This window comes from Camelina sativa, chromosome 11 (genome assembly GCF_000633955.1).
Source record: "Camelina sativa cultivar DH55 chromosome 11, Cs, whole genome shotgun sequence".
NCBI lineage: Eukaryota > Viridiplantae > Streptophyta > Magnoliopsida > Brassicales > Brassicaceae > Camelina > Camelina sativa.
The window spans coordinates 41918473-41937169 of record NC_025695.1 but is presented as its reverse complement, the minus strand read 5'-3'; the positions used below and the strand labels follow the sequence as shown (position 1 = coordinate 41937169).

The 18697-nt window shown below is 36.4% G+C and overlaps 3 protein-coding genes across 3 annotated transcripts; all 3 read left to right on the top strand.

Annotated features, from left to right (window-relative positions):
- On the top strand, positions 1061-5292 carry LOC104725943 (WD repeat-containing protein 44-like). Its single transcript, XM_010444695.1, has 7 exons — positions 1061-2932; positions 3165-3255; positions 3516-3673; positions 3763-3814; positions 3901-3983; positions 4080-4173; positions 4401-5292. Exons 1-7 carry the CDS (start codon positions 1388-1390, stop codon positions 4955-4957), a joined length of 2580 nt encoding a protein of 859 aa, XP_010442997.1. The 5' UTR covers positions 1061-1387; the 3' UTR covers positions 4958-5292.
- Positions 5672-7592, top strand: LOC104725942 (protochlorophyllide reductase A, chloroplastic-like). The gene is made up of 5 exons (XM_010444693.2): positions 5672-5762; positions 5872-5979; positions 6080-6608; positions 6687-7045; positions 7149-7592. The coding sequence occupies exons 1-5, from the start codon at positions 5709-5711 to the stop codon at positions 7302-7304; spliced, it is 1206 nt and encodes a 401-aa protein (XP_010442995.1). The 5' UTR covers positions 5672-5708; the 3' UTR covers positions 7305-7592.
- Positions 7753-8123, top strand: LOC104725941. The gene has a single exon (XM_010444692.2). It carries the CDS (start codon positions 7758-7760, stop codon positions 8121-8123), a length of 366 nt encoding a protein of 121 aa, XP_010442994.1. The 5' UTR covers positions 7753-7757.

Sequence of the window (18697 nt, the reverse complement as noted above, 5' to 3'; positions counted from 1 at the left end):
GTATACTCTGATTCATATTAATAAAAATTGCTTAGATGTTAAAAAAAAGAAGTTATAAACACTAAAATAAAATATACATAAAATTTTAAAGAGCTGAATAGTGCACCCTTAAATTTGAGGGTTCACTATTCAAACCCTTAAAAATTAAAGGTTTAAGGATTTGTTGGAATTAAAAAACCCTCAAATTTTAAAGGTTTAAGGATCTGTTGGAGACGTTCTGAGACGAAAGAAGCTAAATGATATCGCCAAACATGTTTCTTCTAGTTTTATTTTTTTTGAATAATTTCACAACATCATATTAATTGGCATCAGAAGTCATATTGATTTCAATAATTTATGTCGCAATTTATGGGTAAAGATATTGATACACATCGTTTTCCTCTTCCCTGCCTGCGTATACCTATATTGAAAGCTATATATATATATGCCTCTCTACGTATGAATGAACAAACAATAGCTATATTTATTTATGTCTAATCACAAAAACAAATAAAGTATATTAATACTGTCTAAGTGTCTAGCAGCATGTGCTTATGCTTTCCATTATAGTTTTACTAGGCACGATTTCCGCAATAATTATAGTTTTACTACAAGCACATCCTAGTTATTTTTATTCCATTAAACTAAAAGCATATTGTCGTCCTTGATACCCTAAAATAAAATCCCTAAAGATATATCACACATAATTTACCTTACTTTCTAATTTTAAATTTGAGAAATTTGTAAAAAAGTTTGTAATTTCAATTACTCTAAAATATAAGTATGATCCATTTTATGCACATCAAAGTTTGATTGTTTTAATAAACGATACAAAATGATGTGCTTGTAGATAAACTAGGTTTTTTTACTTACTATTTCTAAATTTTGATTCGTCGCAATGTAAATTTAGATTAGTAACTAACATAGATGATTACCCAAATATGGAATTTTAGCAATTCGTATTTTGTTTATATAAAGCGAAATTAAATTACAAAAAAAAACATCGAATTAAATTAAAATCGTTGCCTCCTCTCTCTCTCTTCTCTCTCCCTCCTCCTCCTCTCTCTCTCTGAACAATAAACATTAAACACTCTCTCTCTCTCATAATAATAAACCTCTCTCTCTCTCTCTCATTAATCCGATCTGACTCTCTCTTACTCCATTGGAGAGCTTCGTTTCGATTCTCGAAAACCCTAATTCCCTCTTTCTCTCTCTCTCTACTCTCATTGAAGCTCTCTCATACATACTATAGTCAAAAACTTCTCACAACCAACCGTATTCTTCTGATTCGTCCTCCTCTCTCGAAGACTGTTGTTACCTGCAGACGAGAAGGTTAAGAGGCATTTTACTCTCTCTCTCTCTCTCGCTGATGAGAATAACTTTGATTCAGTCTTGAGGTTGAGAAGAGATGATGAAGATGATGATGATGAACAGACGAAGCAACGTCGTCAGATTTGAAACCAAGGTAGAAGACGAAGAAGAAGATGGCAATGACGATTGTTTCTACGAATCTCTCGATCGTGTTCTATCTTCTTGCTCTTGTTCTACTTCCAACTCTGATTACGACTCTGATCCCAATATCTCTGATTCGATCCACGATCCGAGTCCCTTCCCTGTTCCTGTGTTCCCTATGGGAAGCTCTGGCTTCGAGCTTTGGAAATCTGAGCCTGAATCTGTTTCGGAGAGACGAATCAGGCTTTTGCGTGGTTTGGGGCTTAGTAACGAGCCGGATCTACCTCTGCCGCCGACTCAGCTCCGGTCTAGAAGTCGGAGGAAAGGGATTTGCAGTTCGCATTTCGCTAGATCGGTTCCTTCTGATGTTTTGGTTTCCAAACACCAAGGTAAATCCGTGTTGAGATCAGATGCGGCAGGTAGTGACAATGTCGATCTTGGTAAGTCTCGTCACTATACTGGATCTCGCTGTTCTTGTTCTTCTCCTGTAAATATGCTTAATGATGATCATACTGGGAAGTCTCGTATGCGTAATGGTGTTGATGTTGTAAGCAAAGAGCCTACTATGGGAAGATCTCTTAGGGACATTGTAGAGAAGGAGAGTTTGAGTAATTTATCTCATGGGAATGGTAGAGATGTTGTTTTAGACGAGCAAATGTGTACCATTAGGAATCTAGATACTGGCAGAGAGTTTGTTGTGAATGAGGTCCGAGAAGATGGGATGTTGGAGAAGTTGAAGGAGGTAGGTACAGATCGGCAATTGACTATTGAGGAGTTTGAGATGTGTGTTGGGACTTCCCCTATCGTGCTTGAGCTGATGAGGAGGCAAAATGTTGAAGATGTTTGTAAAGACTCTGTTGATATGGACACTAATGTTAGTGGAAGCAGAGTGACTAAGCATAGAAGGAGAGGGAGTTGGTTAAAGAGTATAAAGAATGTTGCTAGTAGTGTGACTGGGTATAAAGAGCGACGAAGCACCGATGATAGGGATTCACCGTCCGAGAGAGGTGGTCAGAGGTTTAGCTCTGCAACTGATGATAGCCGAGATACGTCCTTTCATGACCCTGAGAGAGTTAAGGTCAGGCAGTATGGAAAGTCATGTAAAGAGCTCACTGCACTTTTCAAGAGCCAAGAGATTCAAGCTCATAAAGGGTCGATTTGGAGCATTAAGTTCACTTTAGATGGGAGGTATCTTGCTAGTGCTGGTGAGGATTGTGTTATTCAGATTTGGAAAGTTGTTGAGTCAGAAAAAAAAGGGGAACTCTTGTCCGTTGATAAACAAGAAGATGGGAGCATTAATTTATTTCTTTTAGCAAATGGGTCACCAGAACCAGTTTCAATGTCTCCAAAGAGAAGAGGGAGAACATCATTTAGTCGAAAATCAGTGAGCTTGGACAATGTTCTTGTTCCAGAGGCTGTCTTTGGTCTTTCAGAGAAACCGGTGTGTTCATTTGTTGGGCATTTGGATGACGTACTTGATCTTTCATGGTCGAAATCTCAGGTTGGTACTAGTCCCGATCATCTCATTTGGCTACAAACTATATTTAAACCATGATGTTGGTCTTCAATCTTTTCTATTGTTTGGAACAAAATTATAACATTGTTAAACTTACTAGTGCTGATTTTAGGTTTTCTCAATTGTTATGTGAGAATCTGCTTCAATCAGTATTTTCCCTAGATCGGATAAAACCTTGAATTCTCAAGACGTTGCACTCTCGTTGTTTTGTTTCCAGCACCTTCTTTCCTCTTCCATGGACAAGACTGTTCGACTATGGGACTTATCTAGCAAGACCTGTTTGAAAGTCTTCTCACATAGTGACTACGGTGAGTGGATATACCCTCTTATTCCCCATCAATGGCCATGAGTCACTTATGTTCTTATTATTCTCTACGAAACTAAGCGTACATTGCAAGAAGAATATTAAGTCACTTTAGGTGTCAACTCTGTTCTGAAGTCATATGTCAAGCCTCTTCCACATGTAAATAGATCCCTGAAACAGAAGACAAAAAGATAAAAAAGTTTTATATGGTGGTTATGTGACATAAGATTTTCTCTCATCTAGTTTTCTGTTTCCTGGACACAGTGACTTGCATCCAGTTTAATCCTGTAGATGACAATTACTTCATCAGCGGATCTTTGGATGCAAAAGTTCGGATATGGAGCATTCCTGATCATCAAGTTGTTGACTGGAACGATCTTCATGAGATGGTCACAGCTGCCTGCTATACACCGGATGGGCAGGTACGCCATTATGTCTTTTTTATGTAACGAAATGAATTCAGTAACTTAAATTATGCAGTACCTTAATGAAGCTCTCTTGGTTTGTGAAGGGTGCATTGGTTGGTTCATACAAAGGAACATGTTGCTTATACAACACACATGGTATATAAGCTTAGAACTTGCTTATCTGACATCTAAATTGTTTCTCCATCTCGTCTTTCCAACTTAATATATTTTTGTTCATTCAGATAACAAACTGCAGCAGAGGCGTGAAATCAATCTGAAGAACAGAAAAAAGAAAACCCATCACAAGAAAATCACTGGTTTTCAGGTAATGCCAAAATAACAAGTTACACCGTTCTGTTCTTTGCAAGTGTATTTTTGTTTGAACGCTGTACTGGTTTATCTTACTCTGCTCATGAACCAGTTTGTGGCGGGAAGTTCATCAGAAGTGCTCGTCACATCTGCAGATTCACGTACACGGGTTGTTGACGGTGTTGACCTTGTTCACAAATTTAAAGGTAAATCATACTAAGCTAGAATCTCTCTTCTTCATTCTTAGAACTCGGGGATTAGGTATAACTTTATTGTTCATGAAAGTGAAGCTTGAAAAGATTCTTACGAGTCCCACCTCACATGAATATGGTGTTCTTAAGCTTTTTCTTAATCCGGTGTTGGAAAATAAGCTCAGCATTCTTGCCAAGTATTGTGTGTTTTTCTGAGTTTTAGCAAAATTTTCGGTTTGCAGGATTCCGCAACACGAATAGCCAAATCTCGGCTTCACTTACATCAAACGGGAAATTCTTAGTCTCAGCAAGCGAAGACTCTAATGTGTATGTATGGAACTACGACTCAGACTCGCGAGCTGGGAAAAGCAAACGTGTTACAGTCACAAACTCCTACGAACACTTTTACTGTCGAGATGTCTCTGTGGCTGCACCTTGGCCAGGCAAAATCAGCAACAACCAAAGCAGCAACAGCCCCGAGCAGGCACCCTTCACAGCCAATAACCCTCCAACACCTGTCAACGATCCAACCAACAACAAAACCGTCACTAACGGTATCATTTCAAGCGCCACAAACCGATACTTCTTCGATAGAATCTCAGCGACATGGCCTGAGGAGAAACTCATGGTAGCTGCAAAGAACAGATCCCGGACTAGCCCTCGTGTGAGCGTAGACATGTCTAACGGACCGGTTAACACAAAACCGAGTGCCTCAGCTTGGTCTATGGTGATTGTGACTGGCGGTTTACGAGGAGAAATCAGAACATTTCAGAATTTTGGATTTCCGGTTCGCCTTTGAGGCAGAGAAGAAAGGTTTACAAAAATCAAAAAGCCCAAGGCGAATTGAATTCAACTTTAGTAACAACCATCTCCTCCTGTCAAAAGTGTATAGATTGAGAGAAGGTTTGGTTCGTCCACTGACTTCTTTTTTTTTGCTTTCATACCACGCTTCTTTTATTTATTTTTTCTTAATTGTTCTCCCTAAAATTCGAAATCTCTAGCAAATATATATAATATATAATGTTATTCTTGTTTAAGAATCAAATTAGGCAGAAAAAAAACTTATTCATATACCACAATGTAGTGTTGTCTTTAATATTCGAACTCGACAAGGAGAATATATGATTTTGTATACACACATTGTATTTTCCATTACAGTCTATCTAAATACATAACAATTCAATTCATTATTACAATAAAAAATTTTATCTTTAGATCAGAGCGTCCATAACGATTCAGAGTATATTGTTGTTTCATAGCTCTCTCTCTCTCTCTCAATCCTCCCCATACCAAAGGAGATGGAGTCCCATGAACTTAATACATTATAATATCTACTGACAGGAAATCTAGTTCTCGAATTCTCATTCGCTGTAAGATTCTGACTTGGAAAAAGCTTTCTCTAAAGGTAAAATCTTATCCACACATATCCTCGGATGGGTGGGAGGGGACCATCTTTCACTTGTCTCAACTCCTATATAAACAACACACAAGCATTGACATTTGCAGAACATCACATTACTTAACACTCTTAAAAGTCTTAAAACGAAACAATGGCCCTTCAAGCTGCTTCTTTGGTCTCCTCTGCTTTCTCTGTTCGCAAAGATGTATTTTTTAAACTCTTTTTTTACTTTCTATTAATCGTTTCCTTTTTGTTTATTTATGACCTGTCTCCGAGTCTCCGAGATTAATTAGCTTTTTGTTTTTTGGTTGCAGGGCAAACTTAATGCTTCAGCGTCATCATTTAAAGAGTCTAGTTTGTTTGGTGTTTCACTTTCGGAACAAATCAAAGCTGAAATCGTCTCTTCTTCAGTGAGATGCAAGGTACGTAACACAATCTTACTTCTAAGTTTATGATACGAGTGTTTTCTTGGAAAATGATGTAGTCGAAAACTAACTACGATTGCTTCTTCTACTCTGCCAGAATTTGAGGAACAATAATGCGATTATTCGAGCTCAGGCAATCGCGACTTCAACTCCTTCAGTCACAAAACCTTCCTTAGACCGCAAGAAAACCCTTAGAAAAGGAAACGTTGTTGTCACGGGAGCTTCATCAGGGCTAGGTTTAGCAACGGCCAAGGCATTAGCCGAGACAGGTAAATGGCACGTGATAATGGCGTGCAGAGATTTCCTCAAGGCCGGGAGAGCTGCTAAATCCGCAGGGATGCCTAGGGACAGCTACACTGTGATGCATATGGACTTAGCCTCTTTGGACAGCGTGAGACAGTTCGTTGATAACTTCAGGCGAGCCGAGATGCCTCTTGATGTGTTGGTTTGCAATGCAGCGGTTTATCAGCCAACGGCTAATCAACCTACTTTCACTGCTGAAGGCTTTGAGCTTAGCGTTGGGACGAACCATTTGGGCCACTTTCTTCTTTCAAGACTGTTGATTGATGACTTGAAGAACTCCGATTATCCGTCGAAACGTCTTATCATTGTTGGATCCATAACTGGTATAGCCTCCTTCCCTCCTACTTATTCGTAAACTCTAAATTCGAAACCCTAAACGTTATATGTATCTTGTTGAGCAGGAAACACTAATACATTGGCGGGTATTGTACCTCCGAAGGCGAATCTTGGGGACTTGAGGGGACTAGCGGGGGGATTGAACGGGCTAAACAGCTCGGCTATGATAGATGGAGGAGATTTTAACGGTGCAAAGGCGTATAAAGACAGTAAAGTCTGCAACATGTTGACAATGCAGGAGTTTCATAGACGTTTCCATGAAGAAACCGGCATCACCTTCGCTTCCCTTTACCCCGGTTGTATCGCGACGACAGGTTTATTCAGAGAGCATATTCCTCTCTTCCGTACCCTCTTCCCTCCTTTCCAGAAGTACATCACAAAAGGTTACGTCTCCGAGATAGAGGCTGGGAAAAGGCTTGCTCAGGTCAGAAAATTAACCAAAACCTAATTTTCCTTGTGACGCAAGAACCTTTCTTTTAGTTTCTTATTCTTTCTGTTTACTCAACCTATGTATTTCCTTTTTAAAGGTGGTGAGTGATCCAAGCTTGACGAAGTCGGGAGTGTATTGGAGCTGGAACAAGAGCTCGGCTTCATTTGAGAATCAGTTGTCTCAAGAAGCTAGCGATATCCAGAAGGCTCGCAGAGTTTGGGAAGTCAGCGAGAAGCTAGTAGGCTTGGCCTAAATATTGATATCTCCTCTGTGTTTTAGCTTTTGGTTTGGCTTAAGATGTGAAATAAACAAAAGACTAGGTCACATCTGCTTTTAAGTCATTGAATAAAATAACTGTTACATTAAAACGTTAAAAGTCCAAGTAGAAAAATTATTTGGATTAATTGTTTAAAAGCCTACGACTTGAGTTACTGATATCAATTTGTAAAAGTGTAACAGTTCCATGTTTTAATCCAATGTTTGTCATAAGGAACGAGTCAAAGATTATGCCAGTGTAACTCTCGTAATAAATTTACCGTATCGGTTCAGCTTGAGCTATTCTATATATAAATTGTTTGTCTCTTTGGATACCAAACCATCTCAACCAAGCAAATCATTCTCCTCTATAGAATAAAAAAAGAAACAATATTCACCATGGAAGGTAAGATCGGCATTTACCGAAATCGATGCAAAGTGTTGGCCCAAAATGTTTCCATTGAATCCTTTCTTCCCTCCTCTTCTTAAGGATGGTTGCTCTCGCATCAACGCAGCTGCTCCCTCACTTGCAACATCTAATAAACTCTCTATTGTTCCTGGATTGTCTCTACCTGGTTCTCCGGTTGATATCACAAAATGCTGGTCATCACTCTCTAGTGTCGAAGGTTGTGTAGCTGAGATATTCAAATCAGTATTCACAGGAAAGTTTGGTAGTGTTGGATCTACGTGTTGCAAAGCATTTTCGGATGTAGATTCAAAGTGTTGGCCACATATATTTCCGCTAAATCCCTTCTTCCCTCCTCTTCTCAAAGATAGTTGCTCTCGCATCGAAGCAGCTGCTCCTACACATAAGTAATCACTTAACTATGGGTTTGTATATCAGAATGCACTAAATTAGGCTTATTATAGCTTCTAGTTTCAACATTCGAGAAGAGTTTCTTTATTCTAATTACCAGCCAGAGCTTATTATAGATCTTCTTCACATGTAATGGGTTATTCTACGTTTCGTTATCTACAATAAATAACAAACACAATCAAGTTTGGCCTAATGGCATTCTTTATTATTATCTTTTCAATTATGGACGTCTCGTTTGTTCTGTTCTCAAAGAGGGATAATCTTGATTCTTGAAATAGCTAGGTTGATGAGGTTTATTGCTTACCCTTTTTCCAAGATGATCATATGGCTTGGAACAACAAAACAAAACAAACCCATAAATGTGAAAATACTTAAGTTGGTGGATTTAAATTTACAATGTACGATTAGAATCACACAAGATAATGTTAGCCTAACTTTCCTGGTAACTAAAAACTGCGGCTTTTTTCCGAGTAATAAATATAAAATATTGAAATTTGTAAACGTCATGGAAGTTTATTTGTACATAAACCTTGTTAGAGATCTTTGTTTCAGTTTACGAAGTTTCTTGCTATACAATCAACCTATGGGTTCCATATGGAACAAAGATAAATCCACATGTAAATAAAATTGACATGTCACATGTAATCGAATAGCTTCTGTTCGCAATTTAGACACGCCCAAAGTAGTAAAGGAAAAAGATTTAGTGGATGAAAAATAGAGCCTGTCAGACCGCCGTGCGACCACCCCGGCAAGGTAGAACCGAGCCGAGTAACGATCCTCTACAGGACCGGATGCGTCCGAGGACAGATCGTGGCCGTGTTAATCACGCTCTGATCGCACGGTCATGGTTCATCAACCAGGGTTAAGGGCCCGTCTCCTAAGAAATCAAGGAAACAGAGGTACGAGCCTATAGAACAGATCCTGTTCAAGTAAGGTCGTGACCTTCATTACTCTCTCAACGTTATATATACAACAAGACTTATTCCTAGATGAGCACATGGCATGGCTTGATTAGGCAATATACGGGCCAAGGCCAACTTATTTAGATTTTAAGCCCAATTCCAACTGAAGGAACAATTTGCTTTCGATCGTCTCAACTCGAGTGTTCGTTTTGTGACCGACATATTAATGCCTAATGGACTTTGTTTATAAATATTATGCGAACAAGAGCATATATATATATATATATATATATCTCTATATTAGTAATAGTAATTAGTAATAGTAAAAGAGAAGTACAAAATGATTTATCAACAAAATCGGATCCAGGCAATAAATATCCGCGACATACATAATGCGTTATCGGGTTATATTGTCTGTTTATATCTATGATCGAAAAACTGTTTTCAAAAGAGCATTAGTTTCGGAACATTCCCCCTACACGTTTTTGTGTTTTAAGAAAATCAATTATGAACAAAGATATCAATCTTCAACAAATATCTAGATTATCAAATTTGAGTCAAACTGATCCTAAATTTGAGTCACCCAATTGATTTCCAAGTCAAAAATCTAGTTAAATACTATCCTAAACTAACAAACCCCACAAATAATTAATTCAAAGATTTTATAACCGATCAATTATGCCATATTTTTCAAATTTAAAGAGAATATTTTAAATTTAAAGAGAATATACCATAAAACTACCCTAATCGAGTAACCGATCTACATCAACCTATAAATATATGTTAGTCATCTAGGTTGAATTCATCATACCTTCTCCAATTTCTTTGCTTCATTTTCCCATAATTCTTTACAAATGGTGGTTATTTTTCCAGTCACAGATTTAACACAAAGCTCCGGATTTTCTTTAGTTGTGTCGAGAGTAATAACAAGCCGCTGAAAAGTATTCATTTGAAAGATACCGGAAACCACCGCATGTGTTCCATTTCTCATCCTTTTGTTGCGGCAGTTTCAATGGCTTCTCCGCTTCCAAATCCTGAAAGTTAATCGTTTGATAGAGAGTTAAGCTAAAAATTCAAGGGTCAAAGAGAGAAATTCAAAATTAATCGATGAGAATAGGCCAAACGTTCTTGATTATAGAGCAATTTCTTGATTATGTTTGAAGAAAAAAGCAAAAAAAAAAAGAACTTTAAGAGAGATACTCTTGCGTTTATCTGAGAAGTAATTGCCTGCTGGCACACATTATTTTAAATGTATGTTTCAAATAATAAAATATTAGATTGTTGTATGTACATTGTCGATTTTAAATGTATATTTCAAATAATAAAATATTAGATGAAGTCAACAAAACTTTGAACCCCTTAAATCATGATGATTATGATGATATATCGTATAGTGAAAAGAAAAATACACGATTTAAGGAGTTGAAAATTTTCAAAATTTTAGTGATGATTTTCATCTATACGGTTAATGATGATTACATGAGTACAAATTTTCTTTTACGAAACACATAATAATTAGAGATTTTGATTACAGATAACTAAATCTCTATGATAGATTATAAGAAAATATATTTTTAAAATTAATGCTATATCTAAATATATAGGAAGAAAATGTTTAAAGAAAGGAGAGACCATAATGATCACATGATCAAAAAAAGAAATAATGTAATAATTTTATACTTTTTTTAAAAACATCAATTCAAAATATTAAACATATTTTATTGAGCATATCATATGCTAATTGTAGTGTATATTTTATCCGACAAATTTTTATATTCAAACGATAAATGTATTCTCTTTCACAAATAATTTTCCTAATTGAATCAATTTCTCCATCACTGCTTATAACAATTATTGGAGTAATTAATAAAATTCATTTCAATAGAGATAACTATAACTTTGCAATGGATGAGAACATCTAACATAATTTAGCACAACAATATATTACTTTGGGTTATTACATATTTAAAATGTCTGGTACGATAACCTATTTTGGTCAAAACAGACTATTTGCCATCAATCAAATTATAATAAAATGAAAATGAATAGTGTATCCAATCATTATAGATGATAATACCCGTAAATATTTCTTATGCTGTCACCAAATTTAAGTTTTATTTATTTTATTATATAAAAATCATTATATTACCATTTAATGTACTCATTTTTTTAATAATACTATGTTATACAATAGTAAAATAAAAATGTAACATATTTCAATCCGTTACAAGTTATATGTATCCATAAATATTCTCCCGTACTGTAGCGCGGATCCGATCCTAGTATATATATATGCAAGCTTTTCTTTCAGAAAGATTTTCAATTTTAATTTTTACCTTGGGCGTCGTATTCAAAAGTCACACTTTACATGCCACTGGTTTCACAGCTTCTGCCAAAGTTGTTTTGCTAGGTTTTCGACGATAACTATAGTGACCAATGAATGGATTACAAAAAGATAAATAAATGACACACACTAAGCAAAGAAAATACAAGTAATGGCTTTGTTGGTATACTAACCTCTGCATTTGCAACAACTTGAGAGTAGATACCTATGAAAACAAACAAGTACAACAAAGTTAAACATCAACAATCAAAATCAATGCAGACGAGAATCGTTAAATCAAAGTGATTATGTTGATCGTTCATGTGACAGACAACACTTGTGGTTTGAGTTAAACCGGTTTTGGTTGTAACTCAAACAGGTACAAAGAGTCCATTGAAGATCATTGGTTAAGTGGTTGTTATTTGGTTGGCTCAAATTGTAACCGGCTCACTCTATCTATATGAGTGATAAGGAGAGTTTGTTATTGTGATAAGCTAGAATCATAGTTGGATAGGTACAAAGATAGAGATAAGTTCAAATCTAGGACTAGTCTCTCTATATAAGGATCTTTTGTACGTGATGTAACATAACACAAGGAAAATATTAGTGAATTGCTTGTGCCGTCAAGCCGAGACATAGGGTTATCATTCGATACCTGAACTCGTTAAAGCTTTGTGTGTCTTTCTCTCTTACTTCTTTGTTTTACTACTCTATTCTACTTTTCTAAACTATTATCGTTCTCTGTTGCGTACAACTACACAAGTCTGTGTGTGGTGGTTTCGAGGGTGAGGTTGTAACAGTGGTATCAGAGCCTCTGGTTGCTCGAAGTGATGATGAACGCACGGATCGAGGTGGAACGGTTTGATGGGAAAGGAGCTTTCTCATTGTGGAAGAAGAGGATGCTTGCGCATCTGTCGGTTCTAGGGTTGAAGGATGTTCTGTCAGAACCAACAACACCTTCTGCAAGACCTGAGATCAAGAAAGACGAAAGTGATGAATCATACAAGGCAAGAGTGGAGAAAGAAGAAGTCGAAAGGCTTGAAAAATCAGAGAAAGCTATGAATCTGATTATTCTCAATGTTGGAGACCATGTCCTCAGGAAAATTGATGGGTCTACTACCGCTGCAACAACTTGGTCTACATTAGAGAGGTTATATCTTTCTAAATCTCTGCCTAATAGGATTTAAATGCAACATAAGTTCTATACGTTTAAGATGCTGGAATCACAGACTATAGATGAGAATATTGATGATTTCCTCAAGATAGTCTCGGATCTGAATAGTCTGCAAATCTCAGTCACAGAGGAGATTCAAGCAATCTTGTTATTGAGTTCTTTACCATCCCAATATGATCAGATTAAGGAGACACTTAAGTATGGTAGATGTTGTAAATGTTTGCTTCATATGGGTTTATTTGGTCTGAACCATGAATTGGGCCTATATTGGTGTGTAGCCCATACATGATCCAGGTTGTGTAGTCTGCAAGGATAAACCAACATAAGCTCTAGGGTTTCACTATATAAGGGAAGATATGGTTGAAGAAACAAGCGGTAAGCACAAAGACGTACTAAAAAAGCTGGTGGTACCTTGGTGGCGGCTGTAGGGCACAGCGCAGGGCAGATGCAGAGACGCAAGACGTAGTGCAGAGAGCATGCGTAAGGCGTCGTAAATGGAGCTTGAAGCTGTGCGTATAACCATGATAAAGGAGCAGAAGCTTGGCTGGGGTCGAAGGGATGAGAGCCGGACATAACCTTGTGTAGGTTTAGGGTGTCTTCAGGACACTCTGATGAGAGGCGAAGGTGGAGCTGCTTCTTTGGGGTTCTGGAGGTGTTTCAGGGTTATACATGGAGGGGAGAGCTGAACCAGAGACAGAGAGAGAGGAAGAAGAAAAGCTAGATCTATTATGTGTTTTCTTCTTCAGGTTTCTCTGTAGTTGTTAGTTCTCTAAGCTTGTATATGAAACACTAGAGTAAACCTTGGTTGATTGATAGTGATGATTTGTGGGAGAAGGTTCCCACACGAGATGTACCCTCTGCATGAGGGGAATTCGTTAAATCTCTGTGTTATGTTTATGTTATGCAAACTGATCTGTGAAGTAGATGAGGAGTAGGGGTAGAGTCGCGGTATGCGGTTCACTACAGAGGTGAATTGGGGTCTGCGATTCTCAACAGTAGAAAAACTTTCTCCTTAGAGGAGGTTGCAGAAGCTGCAAAATCAAAGGAGACAGAGCTGAAAGAAGTTAGGAAGAATGGTTCAAACGCTGGTAATGGTAAAAGTTATGTTGCTAGAGGAATAGCTGAAACAAAAGAACCGTTCAACAGGAACAAAAGCAGAGGCAGATCAAGATCTAGGTCTGGGTCCAGAATTACTTGTTGGTACTGCAAGAAAGAAGGACACCTAAAGAAGGATTGCTTTGCACGAAAAAAGAAGATGGAGAGTGAAGATGGTGATGCAGATGTAATCATCGACAAGTTGCTGGAAGTGAAGGCTCTCTCCGTCTCAGATCAAAGATCTCAAGAATGATTGATTATCGATTCTGGTTGTTCGTATCATATGACCTCTAGAAGAGATTGGTTTGATAGCTTTGAAGAAGTTACAACTGGGCAGGTTCTCTTGGGAGATGATAGGTCTGTCACAATACAAGGGATTGGTACAATTGCAATCAAAGCTGTAGGAGGAACAGTCAGGAGACTAATTAATGTCAGGTATATTCCCAACCTTAAAAGAAATCTGATTTTTGTTGGGACTCTAGACCTGCAGGGTTACAAACAGACTGGTGGTTATGGAAAATACAAGTTCTTTAAGAACAACAAGCTGGCACTGCCAGGAACGTTGTGCGGAACTCTCTACTATCTTGATGGAGAAACTGTTGTTGGTGAATCAAATAGTGTTATGTCAAAGGATGATATTGCTTTGTGGCATAGTCGACTGGGCCACATGAGTATGAGGAATCTCAGAGTTCTAATTGAGAAAGGAATTCTTGACTAGAAGAAGATCAGCAACTTGGAGTTCTGTGAAGTGTGTGTAATGGGAAAGAACAAAAGGCTGAGTTTCAATGTTGGTAAACACAACAGTGAGGAAGTATTGAAGTATGTACACTCGGATTTATGGGGATCCCCAAACGTTCAATTCTCCCTGTCAAAGAAGCAATACTTCTTATCCATCATTGATGATTTCTCGAAGAAGGTGTGGGTGTATTTTCTGGCTACAAAGGATGAAGCTATCAACAAGTTTCGTGAGTGGAAGATTCTTGTTGAGAATCAAGCTAACAAGAAGGTGAAGTGTCTCAGGGATGACAATGGTTTGGAGTTTTGTAACTCTGAGTTTGATAGTTTCGGCAAAGATAATGGCAATGAGAGACACATAACATGCTCATACACCCCACAACAGAATGGCGTTGCTGAACGTATGAACAGAACAATCATGGAGAAAGTGAGATGTCTGTTGAATGAATCAGGCTTGGAGGAGAAATTCTGGGCGGAGGCTGCAGCTACTTCAGTGTACATCATCAACAGGACGCCATCGTCTGCAAACGATTACAACATCCATGAAGAGTTATGGCTGGGAAAGACACATGGATATTCACATTTAAGAAGATTTGGTTCAGTGCTTTACATTCATGTTGATAAAGGAAAGCTGAAGCCAAGAACATTGAAAGGAATTTTCATTGGATATCCTTATGGAGTGAAGGGTTACAAGGTGTGGCTTCTTAATGAAAAGAAGTGTGTCATTAGTAGAAACGTTGTATTCACGGAAGATAAGCTCTACAAAGACTTGTCTAGAGAGAAGAAACTACAGAAATCTCAATTTGAGATTGAAAGAATTAGAAGCAACGAGGTAATAGTTGATGCTGCTCAGGATGCTGAAACTCGTAAGAGTGTGTCAGATGATACAACTGAAGGTGGAGCAGCGGAAGAAGCTCATGATAGTGAAAATGAATCTGGTGAAGAAGAAGAGAACTTGGACAATTATCTGCTGCCCAGAGACAGAGTCAGAAGAGAGATCACTCGTCCAAGCAGGTTTACAGATGGAAATGCTGCTGCCTTTGCACTCTTTGTTTCAGAGGAGGTTGAATCAGAAGAACCTAGAGACTACTATGAAGCTCGGAGAAGCAAGTACTGGGTGAAGTGGAAGGCAGCCATGGATGAAGAAATGAATTCTCTCATGAAAAATCAGACCTGGAATTTAGAGAATCTACCAAAGGATCAGAAGGTAGTAGGTTCTAAATGGGTTTTCAAGATTAAGCCTGGCATACCTGGAGTTGAAGAGCCTAGATTCAAGGCTAGATTGGTTGCTAAGGGATATTCACAGAGGGAAGGAATTGACTATCATGAGATATATTTACCTGTAGTCAAGCATGTGTCTATAAGACTGTTGTTGTCGATAACAGTGAATCAAGACCTGGAACTGGAACAGCTTGATGTAAAGACTGCCTTCTTACATGGTAATTTAGAAGAAGACATCTACATGGATCAACCTGAGTGTTATGAAGTCGAAGGTGAGACAGAATTGGTCTGTCATCTGCAGAAGTCTCTGTACGGCTTAAAGCAAGCTCCAAGACAATGGAATAATTGTTTTGATCAATTCATGATCAAACATGGTTTTCTCAAAAGTGCATATGATCATTATGTATACTTTAAGGATCTGAAGAATGAAGGATTCGTTTATCTACTGTTGTATATAGAAGATATGCTAATTGCATCAAAGAGTATGTCAGAAGTTAGCAAATTGAAGAGTCTTCTGAAGAGTGAGTTTGATATGAAGGATTTGGGTCCAGCAAAGAGAATCTTGGGCATGGATATAGAGAGAGATCGTGTAGGTGGAGTTCTTACAATATCACAATCTACTTACATCAAGAAAGTTCTGCAAGTGTTTCGAATGGATGAAGCAAAACCTGTGTCAACTCCCATAGGCGCTCACTTCAAGCTGGTTGCTATTCAGAATGCAGAAGAAAGTGCAGAGATGGGTGAGTTTCCTTACTCAAATGTTGTAGGAAGCATCATGTATGTTATGACTGGTACACGACCGGATGTTGCTTATGCAATGGGACTAGTGAGCAGGTTCATGAGTAATCTGGGATGAGTTCATTGGACTGCAGTACAATGGATACTCAAATATTTGAAAGGAAGTCAAGACAAGTGTTTGGTGTTTAGAAAGAGTCCAGATTTTAGAGTTGAAGGTTATTCAGACTCTGACTTTGCAGCAGACTTGGATCGCAGAAGATCCATCACTGGATATGTGTTTACTGCAGGAAAAAACACAGTGAGTTGGAAGTTGGGTCTGCAACACGTTACATCTCTTTCAAGAACAGAAGCCGAATACATGGCTTTAGTAGAAGCAGTCAAAGAAGGCATATGGCTGAAAGGGTTGACAGAGGAATTGGGATTCAAACAAGGTACGGTCAATATATTTTGTGACTCTCAAAGTGCGATTTGTCTTGCTAAGAACAATGTTTAACTATACTTTTTTTTGTTTTATTTTTGATATATTTTTCTCCATCTGATATTTTTTTATAGTTGGATATATAAAAAAAAATAATAATAAGAGATGACACAGAAGAAAATAAGAAAGAAGGAAACAACAAAACAACTATTATTATTTTATTATTGGAATTTAAGATATTTCAATTATAATTAGATAAATAAAACTAGAAAAAAACAAAAACCAATACTTAACTTAGGCCAAACTTAAATAGAATATGAAATCCAAATCATTAAATAGAAAAAAATACGTTACTAAAAAAGTAATAAAGTATAGTTAAAATTAAGAAGAACGAATTCCTTTTCCAAGTGATCCCAGTAGAGCTCCAGTTTATCCCCTACTCCGAGTTCTAACGAATGCTTCATATCACTCCAACCAGACCCGAAATAATATTTATAACTCTTGCACTTCAGAGTAACCATATACAAATCTTTCTCTTTGCGGTCGTGGACTTTCACTAGAATACCCTCTTTCTCCACTGTTAACATCGACATCGGAATTCATCTTCTCGATGACAGATTTTACTTGTCTATTCGGTAATGCCACACTACTGACAAGATCAGACTCTGAAATCGTTCTTGTGATGATCAAAGCTGGATCTAGTGGATTATCACAATTCATCTTAGCTAAATAATTCTTTTTTTTTTTTAGCGAAGATGCCTTTATAAAGTGGGGAGTATTTTGTTTAATTTTGTGTGTTCACGATGCCAACATATATATTATATATATATATATATATATTATATAATAAAGTAAATTTCTCTTTTTGACAATTTTTAAGAAATTGTCATTTGAGAGTTTCTGGACATATATCATTTTCTCTTTAATATTTTTAATATTTTTTTTTTCAATTGATTTTATATGATATACATTATTTTATTTATCTTTATATTTAAGACAATATATAATTTAATATTATATATTATTAGATATTTAATTTATTCTTTAATTTATGTAACATATTGTCCAATAATGATACATATAGGAATTTCAATATACTTTAGTAGATATTTTCTCTAAATATTTATAAATTATATATATTTAAATATAATTTAGTTTGTTTTAATTAGAATAAAATTACAAAATAATGTAATACTCATATAATTGTTAATTATATCTATTAAACAATGATCATATTCTATTTCTAATCATATCATGGAAGTTACATCTATATCTATTAAATAGATGCATCTCAATAACACTCATATCTCAAATCTCACATAAGTTTATAAATTCTATTTTTTGTATTCAACTAACATTATCTTAGTGTATTTGTTTATGTTTATATAATAAATTAAGGTTTTCTCAAACTCATACTTTAAAAACTTGACAAAGTTTTGTATACATAAAAAAATATCTTGAAATTGTAGCAATTTCCTTGTAGTTATTATATATATGTGTCATTTTATATACATTATTCTAAGAAATTGTCATTTGGCACTCTGTTCTTTCGACATGGGTTATTTTCTCTTTTAATACTTTTAGTGTATTTTTCCAATTGACTTTATATGATATACATTATCTTATTTATCTTTATTTCTAAGACAAAATATAATTTAGTATTATACATTATAAGATGCTCAATTTAATTCTTAATTTGTGTAGCATATTGTCTCATAATGATTTTCTCTTTTATTTCTTTACTTTAATAGATATTTTCTCTAAACATTTATAAATTTTATATATTTAAATATACTTTAGATTTTTTTAATTAGAATGAAATTGCATATATTATATAATCAAGTAAGGCACTCTTTTAACAAGCTTTAAGAAATTGCCATTTGACACTCTTTTCTTTCGACATGTGTCATTTTCTGTTCAATACTTTTAGTGTATTTTTTTCAATTGACTTTATATGATATACATTAT